The following is a 14033-nucleotide window of genomic DNA, read 5'->3' on the forward strand; positions in this document are numbered from 1 at the left end:
AAAAGCCTACAGTGAGGTTATTTGGTTGTTCATGAAAAGCAAAATAGTACATTAAGAGAGGTTTCTTGTACTCCAACTTCATAAGAGGTCAGGGCTGGATAGATTTCGAACACAATTTTCTCGTGCTTTGAAGAAACCTTGACTGTAAGCAGAGGCAGTTAAGATTGTTTTTATATTACAAAGTCTAGAGTGAATCATGTTCCTTGGCCTTTAAAGTTGACTACAACATGAAGGAAATGAACAAATGTCAAAGCCCAGCTAAATGGTAGCCTTTTAAAGAGGGCATTGACTTATTCTCCAGGGCACCAGAGGGCAAAACAAGACGTTATGGGTGGAAGTTTGTCAGAGATCCAACATAAAAGTAAGGATACATTTTTTGACAGTGAGAGCAATTTATCAATGGAATCACTTGCCTCCCGAGGTTGTGGGTGCGCCATCACTGGATGTTTTCAAAAATATACTAGACAACGATTTGACTGGGATGGGATAAGGCTCCTGCCCTGAACAGGGGGTTGGACTAGAACTCGATTTCATTGAGGGTCTCATCAGAGTTGTGTTTGACCTCAGGGTGCTGGGGTGGATGTAGCCAGGGTGGGCATGGCCAGCTCGACATCACTTGTGTTGGGGGCACCTGTGGGGGCCCAGCACTCTGCCAGTGAAAACGGGTTCCTGAGCTCTGTTTCCGGCTGCGATGGCCTCCTGCAACTCTCTGCCAGCGAAAACAGAGCTCAGAAGGGTTGCACACGGCCCTGCCAGGCTCTGTTTTTACTGGCAGAGGTACTGTGAGTCAGTCCTTCGCTGTTTCCAGGGTGGCCCAACAGGCCAGATCTAAGCACCTTGTGCCCATAGGCCTGAGTTTGACACCCCTAGATTAGAAGACCTCTGAGGTCACTTCCAGCCCCATGATTCTATGAAATTCCAACTTGATCCAATTTGGTTTCATGCTAAACTAGGCTTCTTAAAGGTCTGTTTGGCAGAAAGATATCATATATAGGACGTACGGGCTGCTGCTTACCTAACTATCTCATACTATTTGTTAAAGGGTTATATTTTACTTTCCATTTTGCTGAATTAACAGTTATCCCTTCTTTTTGAACTGGCAAAAAATTATACCAGAATAAAATAGGCTGTCCTCATTGCCAATAGTTACTGTCCTTTTGGTCGCCCTCACAGATGAATGGTGCTTCCAGATTATACCCATATAGAGCAGATACTGTATTCAGCAAGCTAACTGGATAGTTCCTCTGTATTTGCAACACTCCATCTTCAACATGTGATCAACTGGTAGAGAAACCCCCCTCCCCAACTGCAACATCGGAGCAGGAATGGACAGGTTTGGATGCAGAAGTCTGTCAACTCTAGATTCTTTAACATGTCTCCCATACATTTTGTCATGGTCAAAGATAACCAAAGATAAAAAAAATAAAAGAATGTGGAGCCACAAGGAGAGGTGATTCAGAAGTAGCATTTATTTAGGATTTTGTCTTCCCTTCCCTTCCCATTGGAATTCATGGTTGGAATGTATTTCTATGCAACAACTACAGCACTATTCAGCCAGCAAATGGCAGTATTTACCAGTTTGGATCCGTAGTATATACCCTATGCTCTTTTGTTCTGAGTAGAGTTTCCCGTTTCCTGTTACAGTTAAGTAGTTGAGCAGTAAAGCACATAGTGACTGTACACTTTGTTTGCCCTGTGTGGTGCTTTATATAAACCGAATTTCTAACAAGAACAAATGCCAACTTCCAAATAGCGAATTACATGCGCTATTCAAGAGGCAGGGAAAGAATTGATCCAGTCAGTCTGCTGTGACTCTAGTCCAGCCTTGCACTGAAATAAAACATAGTACTGCTAGAGTAGTGGTTTAATACCATTGCACAGTTTTGATAGAGCACTGTACAGGATTGCTATGTTCAGTTCTCCAATGAGACCACAGTAGAATATAGTAGACAAGGCTAACTGGGGTTGAAAAGGCCTTTCTGCTCCCAACTGCTACTGGTCATCCAACAGTTTCATGTGGTCGTACAAAAGAAGAGTCATTTGTGCAAAGGCCTCAATACAGTAATAGCTTTCTGATGAAACATCAGACCTACAAAAGCTCTGCTTCACAAGATCATTTAAACTACTAAAGGGTATTGATACTTGGTTCAAGCAAGTGAAGCAAAGTTGTATCAATACCACACCCTTTGGAGTTAAATAATTTTGTGAAGTGGAACTTCAGTAGGTCTGGTGTTTCATGTGAAGGCTATCCCTGTATGGAGTCCTTTGTGCAGCTAGCTCTTCTCTTGAAAGCTGAACTGGACTAGAGATCTCCTGGATTTTTATACACCAGATTGTGGAATTGTGTAAGCACTATGTATTAACATGGCGAACATGTTTTCATCCCTGTGGACTGTAAAGTTGAAATGTTACTATTAGATGTATTTTTCCATGATGTTTCCAAGTTAGGGAGATTTGATTGATTTGTAGTTCAATTTTAGGTATATCAATCAATGAAATAAAAAAGATCTAGTATCTTGGTAGATACTAGATTGAGGGTTGGAGACCAGGACTAGTTCATATGAACTAGAGATGCAAAATTGAATTCAGCCAGAATTGAAATGCAGCCCACTCTGATCAGAAAGAGTCATAGTCTAGATCAGTGGTTCTCAACCTGTGGGTCGGGACCCCTTTGGGGGTCAAATGACCCTTTCACAGGGGTCGACAAAGACCACCGGAAAACACATCTTTTCGATGGTCTTAGGAAACGAGACACCAATTTTATGGTTGGGAGGTCATCACAACATGAGGAACTGTATTAAAGGGTCTCAGCATTGGGAAGGTTGAGAACCAATGGTTCTCAAGATAGTCATAGTCATAGACTATTTTTTTTTGTCAAGGGGCGCTGCTCTAGCTTAAATCAAATGAACAAGAGCAGCTTGAAGGCCTGTAACAGATAAAACATTTTCTATGCCGGCACCAATTGTTTGTGTATTAAGATTCTATTGGAAATTCAAATATCTTGAAATAGCAGCTTTGCTCTAACAAATACAATGAGATCTAAATTAAATTCAGTGTTAAGCTTTCCAAAAGCTGTGCTTCCTTTTTCTTTTTTATGTTTAGAAAGAAGATGTTATTAGCATATGTGTTTTAAAAGCCAACATGGAATAGACTATTGCAGCGATGACTAGCTGTGGGCCGAAATTCTAATAATGCAATCCACATGCGACCCCCCACGTGCCCTGCCCCCGCACATGTGTGCATGACCACCTTGTGTGTGCCCCACCCTGAGCATTTATGTGTGACCCCCCTGCACTTCCCCACCCCCTGCACATGCGTGCACATGTCCTGCATAAGCCCCACCCACAGTGCATGCGCGGCAGAGACTCGAAAACCAGCTGGCTAGTGGGAGGTGCATATGCATGCACGGTGGAGTTGAGCTGGGCTGACGGCTCGTCTGCCCGCAGAGAGGGCTCTGCATGCCACCTGTAGCACGCATGCCATAGGTTTGCCATCGCGGGACTACTGTAAAATAAATGAATTCAGCATAAAGTAGGCAGAATCTCTTTAGCAGTATGTAATAATGGAGAAAGGACAAAGCTTGGCACTTGTCAGTGATCTAAGTTGAGCACATTATTAATAAATAAGAGCTCCTGTTTTCCTCTGTGAAATGTTGGCTGGCATGGTTTCAAGTGTCAGGAAAGAAAACCTAGTTTATATGCAGATGAGCACTAGGACAAATGGTTTCCATGGAAGTAGAAGAGATAACGCTAAATGCTAAAGATTAATGCTAAAGATTAAATATGGCTGAGGTTAGAGAGGTGAAGGATTTGATTTAAGTAAGCTAACACAATAATTATAGAATATGCAGATCAGAACTTCTTATTCTATAGTTTGTATCCTTTCCAAATCTTGCAGTAATGGACCTGTTGAAAACTGCATCAAAATGTATACATTAAGAAAATCTGTGAACAAATGTGCACAAACTGGCGAAATGTGTGTAAGAAAAAAAGATAGATTATATAATTTTGTGTTCTAAATGCATGGGTTAAAGAAATGGGTATGTGTGAATGCATGGCTAGATTTAACAAATTAAACTGGAAAGAAAAAATTGATGACGATGAAACAATACTTCATGTACAAGAAATTGTCATGGACCAGATGTAGGTTGATTGATTCATCTCTGGGAAGAGCATCAAAGATGGTAACACTGAAATATCATTCTAACCACACAGTATAAAAGGGTTGAACACTTCTACATAAGAATGTTTAATTCTTTCTTAACATCCGTTTGATTAGCAAAAAAAGTAATAGATTGTAGTTTGACAAGTTTTTTTCCTTAATTGTTTACAGTTCAAGATGTGACTGGTAAACTCTGTTTTCAAAACAACTTATGTCAAATCAAAGTAATTATGTATGGTTTTACAGTGTTATAGTTCTATACAAAGATTGTAATACAAATATGAAAATATAAGTGCTTTTACATGTACACTTTTAATACTGTTTCTACGTTGTTGGTATCAGCTTTATCTTACTGTATATAAATAATGTGCATGGGGAAACTGACGAATAATATAGGTAACAGAAGTATGAAGCCGTTGTAATTCCATAGACCTATTTTATGTTTACACATCAGATGTAAGAATTCAGTAATCCTTGGAAGCTTTGATAAGTGTATAATTAGTAAGACTGATGTAAAACAACTTTGAGACTGTGTTTTGTCCACACAGTGAAGTGTTAAAATAGCTGTGGTTCTTCAGATTGCTACAAATGCTCCATGCCGCAAACACATGTGGAGACAAAATGGCAACCTACATGATGGGTTTACTCATGAATCATCAAACAAGTTAGACTACGGCTGTCAAACTCATGGCCTGCAGGCTGGATGTGTCACGCGCTGGCCATGCCCACACCCGATTTAGCGAAGGGGGAAAAGTCGCGATACGTTACATGATGATGCCATGATGCCATGAGTTTGATACCTCTGGGTTAGACAGTTTTGACAGGTATAAGTCATTTGGATCATGATAGTTTTGTCAAGATCATAATGACTCATACCAATATAGGAAAGATTAAAATCTGAAATAGATCACTGGTACTCTTCCTCTTTGGGGATAAAAGGTCTCTAAACCATGGACTGGTATTTTAAAAAAAGAATCTTATCTGAGACCTAGATAAATCATTGCCATTTGCATTGGCATGGCTTCAGAGCCTGACATGTTAAGAACAGATAACAGAGAGCAGTAGCAATAGCACTTAGGCTTATATACCGCTTCACAATGCTTTACAGCCCTCTCTAAGCGGTTTACAGAATCAGCCTATTGCCCCCAACAATCCGGGTCCTCATTTTACCCACCTCGGAAGGATGGAAGGCTGAGTCAACCTTGAGCCAGTTAGGACTGAACTCCTGGCAGTCAGCAGAATTAGCCTGCAGTACTACATTCTCACCAGTGCACCATCATGGCTCAAAGTTGCCTTGAGAGCAAGATTAAAGCAATATAAAATATGCATAAAATTGAAACCATTGGGCAATATTGGTGTCATATTAAACCATCCTCTGTTATCTGGCACAAATTTAAAATCACAGAAATTTCCAAATTGGAACCAGGAACCAGAAAAGGAATGGACAATGCATTAAGTTTGATCAATGCAGCTAAGCATCGTCATGCACATAGAGTGAGCATATTTTTAAAGCATGAACAAGGAACCAGTAAGCTGTAATTTTTACAGCCCTAGGATAACACTGATAATACAACCTATGGCAGTCATATATTTGAGGCCGGTTTCTGCTTGCACCAAGAATACGTATTGAGAGAGAGGTATCACATCACTTGCAAAAACGTATACCTGAAAAAATACCTGAAACGGTATAGGGTTTCCTGCCTAGGCAGGGGGTTGGACTAGAAGACCTCCAAGGTCCCTTCCAACTCTACTATTGTATTGTATTGTATTGTAAAAACTTCACCGTTGCTTGCATTTTGGTTCTAAAATAGATTTTTATACTCTACACTGCATAATATTCCCTTTGTTCCATTATGAATGAAACGCTTGCTTCTGAATACGATATTTATTGTGTTATTTACTGTATCTAGGAATTGCTGAAAGCCTGTCATTTATCTTCCCCCCCCCCCCTTTTTTGTTTATATTGAGCTCTTGTATGCAATATCGAAAGGTTAGCTGTACATAAATTTAAAAAAAAGTCAATTGCAGATGTAAGGTCAAGCTGAAAAGGGATCCAGATAAACTAGCCTGGAAAATTTGGATATTATAATCAGGAGATATCTGGACACGAGCAGATTAAAGATTATAGCAGGTGAGTGCAGGTAGTCCTTGATTTGCAACAGTTCATTCAGCGACCATTCAAAATTACAGCGGCACTGAAAAAAAATGACTTTTGACCATTTTTCACACTTAGGACAGTATCCCCAGGATCACATGATCAAAATTCAGATGCTTGCAAACAGCTCACATGTATGATGGTTGCAGTGTCCTGGGGTCATGTGATTGGCTGTTGCCACCTTCTGGGGAGCAAAGTCAATGGGGAAGCCAAATTCACTTAACAACTGGGTTACTAACTTAATAACTGCAATGATTCATTTAGCAACTGTTGCAAGAGAGGTCGTAAAATGGGGCAAAGCTCACTTAACAAAAGTTTCACTTAGCAGATTCAGTTATGGTTGTAACTCGAGGTCTACCTGTATAGCAAAGAAGCACGCCGGAGGAATGGATATTCTTTTTTTCTACATCAGTCTAGTATGTCCTACCATGCACATCCGTGGATTGCAACACTGTGAAAAAATGACTCATGTTTCATCAGCCATTCCTCCCCTTATCCATAAGCTTATTTGTGAAGTTTATATTAGAATTTTTTTTATAATGGGCTTCATATCCCTGCGGGAAGAGATTCAAATAATTCAACTCTCCCAAGACTTGATTTGCTCAGTAGGAATAAAGTTTGCCTTTATCCAACAGATTCTCTGTGGTTAGGAAGTGGGATGTTCTTAAATTGTCTCATGTTGTGGCTAAGACAATGTTTTTTTAAATTGCAGCATGTTGCACCAGAGGTGGTATTTTGCTGGTTCGCCCCAGTTTGGGCGAACCGGTAGTGGCGGCAGTGGGAGGCTCCGCCCACCTGCTCAGACATCATCATGGACCCTCTGCGCATGCGGAGAAGAGCCGTGCATGAGTGAAGCAAGCATGCACATGTGCGTGCTCCCAGTCTGAACCAGTAGCAAAGGTAAAAGGGTTTCATGCCTGAGCTGCACGCCATCAAAATACACAGAAGGTAGCAGTCCTTATGTCCTTATGTCCTTTGAAGCTCCTCTGATTAAAATGTACTGTGACACGGTTAGACGTAGGGAATCTTGCCAGCTCTTGAATAAGGCGCTCCTAGAGATGTAGCAACAGGAAAGTTTGTGCTTTCCAATTCCTGGCCATAAGCAGGTTGTGACCCCTTCGAGAATCACCATTTATAAATGCAGACAGTACTAAATCAAATGAGCTAGCACAGCTTTCTGTGCTTTTCATGCCATTCGTTCTCTACTAGTATGCTTCTGGCTCAGAAACTGGATGCATTTGAAAGCTAATTAAAGTCTCAGTTCTAGTGTTCTTCTACTGAAGGACAATAAAAGCTCTTGTAAACACTATTGGCCAGAATGAAGGTATTTTACAATATAGAGAGGCAACAGGATTATGAAGACCAGATCTCATTACAAGATGCTGAGTGGGGTGTTTGAAAGGGGTCCCTGGGTTGCTGGAGGTCCATCAATGACTTCAAGAAGAAAAATAAAAATGTTGCCGCAATGACAATGAAATATAAACCCCATTGTTAGCCTTGGTAGTGGTGGGCTAGTAATGAAATGTTCATTACAATATTGTGATGAGCCCATCCGTATCTATTTGCACGAGATGTTGCAAAACAATTACGAAATGCGTTGTGATGTCATGATACACATTTCATCCTTTTAGCATCATCACATTTATGACAGGCAACTGTGATGGTTTGTCACCCACATGAAATGAATATTCACAATAGCTAGCTATCTCGTGGTCCATTTTAATCAACACTATTGTCCAACAGTGAAGAACCTAAACCACGGGTGCCCAACCTTGGCAACTGTAAGACCTGTGGACTTCAATTCTCAGAGTTCCACAGTCAGCCATGCTGGCTGGAGAATTTTGGGAGTTGAGGACCACAGGTCTTAAAGTTGTCAAAGTTGGACACCCCTGGCTTAAACTATAGTAGTTGTTTATGTTGACCTTTGATTTGAGAAGGTCAAGATACAAGTTAAGATTCCCCAATCAGCTGGATAATAGTGGTGAAATTCAGCAGGTTCTGACAGGTTCTGGAGAACCGGTAGCGGAAATTTTGAGTAGTTTGGAGAACTGGCAAATACCACCTCTGGCTGGCCCCAGAGTGGGTTGGGAATGGGGATTTAGCAATATCCTTCCCCAGGAGTGGGGAGGGAATTAGGGATTTTGCAGCATCCTTCACACCTACCAAGCCATGCCCACAGAACCGGTAGTAAAAAAAAAATTGAATTTCACCACTGGTTGTAACCTCTGGAAGGGAGAGAGAGAGAGACTCCTCAAACTCAATCATAAAGAAGAATCATTTACAAGAAGAGAGACTGAAATGAGCCAAGAACTTGCCAAGTGGAATATGTGCCAAGCAAGCAATAAAGAGCATTGCTGGAGCTTTGATTAGAAAAAATCACTTTGACATGGCGGAGCTGCTAAGAACCCATCACGTTGCTTCTCCTATTCTCATGATGATTTGCAATAACATGAGAAAGGAATAAACTTTTATAATTTGTGACTTTTCATGAATATATTTTATGAACAGAAAAAAAGAGCCAAATTAGGTATAAAATTTGGAAAAAATGTGGGTTGTATGTATGAACCATGTTTGTTATAATTCACATCAAAATTCAACCTTGATTTCACATGTATTGGCATTTTTTCAGATCTACTTTGGTTTTCGCTGAGGGATACAGAAATTTTTACTTTCCTTGAAATCCATATGCAAATAAACTACCGGTAGCTAAATGAGATTGAAAATAGAAGTATTTTATATCAGATATGCAATCTAGTTGATGAACTTTTTTCATCTGGTTTACTACAATATTAAAATGAAAGGCATACTCCAAAATTCAACTAAAAGATAACTTGTAATGGCAGCCTAAATGGAAATTTGATATAATTCCTTTCTAGTAACTATTACTGAATACTTGGGATTTGCTTCAGAATAAAGATGCACTTGTGTGACCCCCTTGGATATTCAAACTATCATTCCAAAATATTTTTCATTTTAGTCCAAAAAATAATTATGAATTCTTAGAATGTATTTGTCTTCAGTTCTGTTGTCATATTTTAAGCTCAGATTTTTTTTTGTCTTAAGATAATGGCAGAAACATTATTTTTAGATTTAAAAAATGATCAGTTTCAAAACTCAGACAGAAAACTATACTTTTTAATGGCAGAGTTGTCCACTACTTCTTAGAAACTGTTCATTTTTTAATATGTCTACTTAGAAGCAGGTCCCACTGAATTCACCTCAGCTTATTTTTAGGTGAGAAGTTATAGTTTGTTAATCAACAGTGGTACCAACCCAGCTCTAAGTTAATTGCACTTAAAAACACAAATTTCAATGTGTTGATATTGAGAATAAGACTTTTTGAATTCAATAGGATGAATGCCTACAAAGATATGTATAGGACTGTGCTCTAGATTTTGTTATTGGTTGTGATGAGTGCAGATGGCTACAACTTGATTTATCATTAAGTTAGGTTAACTGCTGAGTCAAACTTCAAGTGACTTTAAATATGTTTTTGCACACAATATGCTTCTGTAAAAAGGCAAATTAAGAGAAAAATGGCGCTAGGGGAGGAAAATGGAAATAAACAATTAAAGAAGTAAGTATGTTTGTGTGGCCCTATCCTCACTACGTGGGGGATCTTGCCCAAGATCAGCCTCACATTGGGAGCAAAGTTGTAAATGCTTTCGCATCTTTTCTACCCTATCCTCCTAGAATTGTGGCAATCTGGCTATTCCAATTTTGTAGCTACACAAAACATTTTACAACAAGAAAATCAGAAATGTAATAGCTTCACAACTTCAAAGATTTTTCCACTCCTAAAAGTGTAAAGACTTTGAAGTTATGAAGCTATTACAAGCAATTGCATGCAATACTACTACTAAAAGTATTATTGAAAGTGGTAATTGTTGAAAATTGCCATCAAGGATGCATAGAAATACCGTACACACCGAGAGACAGACACACCTCTGAAAAAGTTTTCTTTCCTTTCTAGTTATGGTAATTTTTCCCCACTTTAAAGGCTTTTTTAAAAAAAGTACAGCACTGCCAACCAATATTTACCTTGCTAAACTAAAGCAAAGAACTCTTGCCATATGAAATGATGCCTTACCATCAATTGAGAATAATTAAGGGTGACTTATAATTAACCTGGAATAGCTCCTATTCCAGTCACAGCTTAAGAAATGAAAAAGAGATATTTAAATAAAGCTGGAGGTATGTACTGTATGCATGTACATGTAAATATATATTTAAATATATATATATTTAAAAGGCTCCATAACCATCATTACAAGTAGCTACCGCAAAGGCTGGATAAGCTTCATAAGCTGTGTAGGTTGCCAAATCTTGTCCTAGATTCACTGCTTGCTTAAGCTGGGTAGCTGCGACAGTGGCAGCTGTGTTAGCAATATATCCTGGAGAAAAATTCAGAAAGAAAACTTTTTTTACCAGAACGGTAGAGATTGACACAATCCTTTATGCATAATTTTAGTCTACAATAATATTCACACCAAAACATTGTTTTCAAAGCATGCTTTTAAAACCCAACGTATGGATGTGGCCATTCTTGGCTAATCAGTAAGGAAATAAATCATTACAGTATCAGGCTGGGATGTAAAAATTCAGATGCCCATTAGTTGGCAGCGAAGATCTTTTTCCGGCCGTTTAGTGGTCATCTGGATTTTTCCACCCTAGTTTGTCAGTCCTACCTACAACTCAGGCAAGAAATCCTCTTATCTTCGCTACCGGTTCAGTAGCGGGAGCGCATGCGCAGAAGGTCCTTGATGATGTCAGTGTGTGTGGGCGGAGCCTAGCACCACCACCACTACCAGTGGGGAACCGGTGTGAACCAGCAGAATGCCACCGCTACTGCAACTCCTACTTTATCTACAGCAGTGGTGGGTTCCTGCCGGATCGCACCGGATTGCGCGCTCCCTTTCGGCGCTAAACCCGGAAGTACGTTCTGGCCCCGCCCCTGGCAACGCGACGACGCTTGTCTGCGCTCCACCAGCTCGGCTGGGAACGGAGACGTTTCTCTGCTCAGCAATGTCTTCAGTGGAGTGGTGGCAGCCTGGCAGGCTGAGCCTGCGTCCCTTTCAGGCGCTCCGCTCCACTGAGGAAACGTCTCCGTTCCCAGCCGAGCTGGTGGAGCGCAGGCAAGCGTCGTCGCGTTGCCAGGGGCGGGGCCAGAACGTACTTCCGGGTTTAGCGCCGAAAGGGAGCGCGCGATCCGGTGCGATCCGGCAGGAACCCACCACTGATCTACAGCAATGTGCAATATTGAACTATGTTTGCTTACTAATTATGTTCCTCTGTAGTGATACACACAGTACTGTTATGCTTTTTCTTCAACAAGTCCCAGCACTTTTACTCAGCAATGCCAATATAATCCAATGCTATATGTGTATAGATAGCCCTCACTTACTGACTGCCCCATGTAGCAACTCAAACGGCATAGGGCAAGGGTGTCAAACTCAAGGCGCGTGGGCTGGATCTAACATGTGAGGTGCTTACATCTGGCCCATGGGGCTGCCCTGGAAACAGCAAAGGACCAGCCCATGGTGGCTCTGCCAGTGAAAAAGGAGCTCAGGAGGGCCGCGTGCGGCCTTCTAAGCTCCATTTTCGCTGGCAGACAGTTGCAGAAGGCTGTTGCAGTCAAAAAACGGAGCTCAGGAGGGCTTCATGCGGCCCTTGCAAGCTCCATTTTCTCTAGCAGAGGGTTGCAGGAGATTGTTGCAGCCCAAAACGGAGATCGGGAGCCCATTTTGATTGGGTCCCCACAGGCACTCCCAACACCCCCTCCACCGGTGCCCCTGAGGTTAAACACAACCCTGATGCAGCCCTCAATGAAATCAAGTTTGACACCCCTGGCAGGACTGACTGGTATGTATACTGTGTTTCCAGTAATGTAAGAGAGAGAGAGAGAGAGAGAGAGAGGGAGGGAGGGAGGGAGGGAGGGAGAGAGAGAGAGAGAGAGAGAGAGAGAGAGAGAGAGAGAGAGAGAGAGAGAGAGAGAGAGAGAGAGATATTAAGTGCATGTATATATTAAATAGTATAAATGGGTACAAAATAATAAGTATAAGGAATTTAGCAATTGGCTCTCTAACAGATTAACAGAGCTGGAAGGAACCTTGGAGGTCTTCTAGTCCAACCCCCCTGCCTAGGCAGGAAACCCTATACCATTTCAGACAAATGGCTATCTAACATCTTCTTAAAGACTTCCAGTGTTGGGGCATTCACAACTTCTGGAGGCAAGCTGTTCCACTGATTAATTGTTCTAACTGTCAGGAAGTTTCTCCTCAGTTCTAAGTTGCTTCTCTCCTTGATTAGTTTCCACCCATTGCTTCTTGTTCTACACTCAAGTGCCTTGGAGAATAGTTTGACTCCCTCTTTTTTCTGGCAACCCCTGAGATATTGGAACACTGCTATCATGTCTCCCCTGGTCCTTCTTTTCATTAAACTAGACATACCCAGTTCCTGCAACCGTTCTTCATATGTTTTAGTCTCCAGTCCCCTAATCATCTTTGTTGCTCTTCTCTGCACTCTTTCTAAAGTCTCAACATCTTTTTTATAGTGTGGTGACCAAAACCGGATGCAGTACTATTCTAGGTTGGTCTTACTAGGACTTTATAGAGAGATATTAGTACCTAACGTGACCTTGATTGTATCCCTCTGTTAATGCAATTTAGGATTGCATTGGCTTTTTTGGCTGCCGCAGTAGACTGCTAGCTCATATTTAGCTGGTTGTCCACTAAGACTCTAGGATCCCTCTTACGGTCACTGCTATTAAGCCTGGTTTCACCCAGTTTATATGTGTACTTTTGGTTTTTCTTACCTAAGTATCGGACTTTACATTACATTTCATTTTGTTAGGTAGGGCCTAGTGTTCAAGTCTGTCCAGATCCATCTTCTACGGCCATGATGGCGAACCTATGGCACGCATGCCACAGGTGGCACACAGAGCCTTCTCTGCGGGCACATGTACAGTCACCAGCTGGCCTTTGCAGGTGCCAGAGTGCCAGAAAACAGCCTGAAAATGCCCCCAAAACAGGCCATTTTCAGGCTATCTTTCAGCTGTTTTTTGGACCAAAAATGGCCTGGAAAATGGCCTGAAAACAGCCCCAAAATTGCCTGAAAGCAGCCCAAAAACTGCCTGAAAATGTCCTGAAAAACTGCCTGAAAACCAGCAAAAACAGGCATGCACATGCATTCCAGTTTGGGCACCCAGTGCCAAAAAGGTTCACCATCACTGTTCTAGGGTGTAATATAACCCTATATTACCTTGTTTTCTTTAACATAGTCAGCAAGGTAATTTTAATCCTACAGTAATTTTCTATGGATGCGTCTTCTCCATCAAATCATTCCAGGTTTTTAGATGGTAACATAAAGGACCAGATCCCAACATCTGGGACATCTGGGAGGGTTTAAAAAGTCATGATGGCAGCCTTGACTGTACAATGAGAGCTGTCATCTTGGCTTTTCACCTTCCCTGCCTCCCCCTACCACTGCTCAATAACTTTCTGAGGATTACAGGCAGTCCTCGACTTACAACAGTTCATTTAGTGACCAAAGTTACAACGGCACTGAAAAAAAGTGATATGACCATTTTTCACACTTATGGCTTTTGCAGTATGCCCATGGTCCCGTTGTTAAAATTTAGATGCTTGCCAACGGACTCATACTTATGACAGTTGCAGTGTCCCAGAGTCACGTGACCCCCCCCCCCCTTGTACGACCT

At 41.3% G+C, this 14033-nt stretch overlaps 1 protein-coding gene and 1 long non-coding RNA gene across 3 annotated transcripts in view; both read right to left on the bottom strand.

The window, feature by feature from the left end:
• Positions 1 to 5122: 5122 nt before the first annotated feature.
• Positions 5123 to 7963, bottom strand: LOC309393067. Its single transcript, XR_014175528.1, has 2 exons — positions 7523 to 7963; positions 5123 to 7480 (listed from the first exon to the last, which is right to left on the bottom strand). It is a non-coding gene; the product is annotated as an uncharacterized lncRNA (long non-coding RNA).
• A 1895-nt stretch (positions 7964 to 9858) lies between these two features.
• A1CF (APOBEC1 complementation factor) overlaps positions 9859 to 14033 on the bottom strand; it is a 49822-nt gene continuing 45647 nt past the window's right edge. For both annotated transcript variants that reach the window (XM_081955695.1, XM_081955694.1), the window contains exon 12: positions 9859 to 10710. In XM_081955695.1, the coding sequence (XP_081811821.1) occupies positions 10562 to 10710 (149 nt within the window). In that variant the 3' untranslated portion in view covers positions 9859 to 10561. The remainder of the gene's footprint in view (positions 10711 to 14033) is intronic.

This window comes from Natrix helvetica (assembly GCF_964273705.1).
Source record: "Natrix helvetica genome assembly, chromosome: 5".
NCBI classification, from domain to species: domain Eukaryota; kingdom Metazoa; phylum Chordata; class Lepidosauria; order Squamata; family Natricidae; genus Natrix; species Natrix helvetica.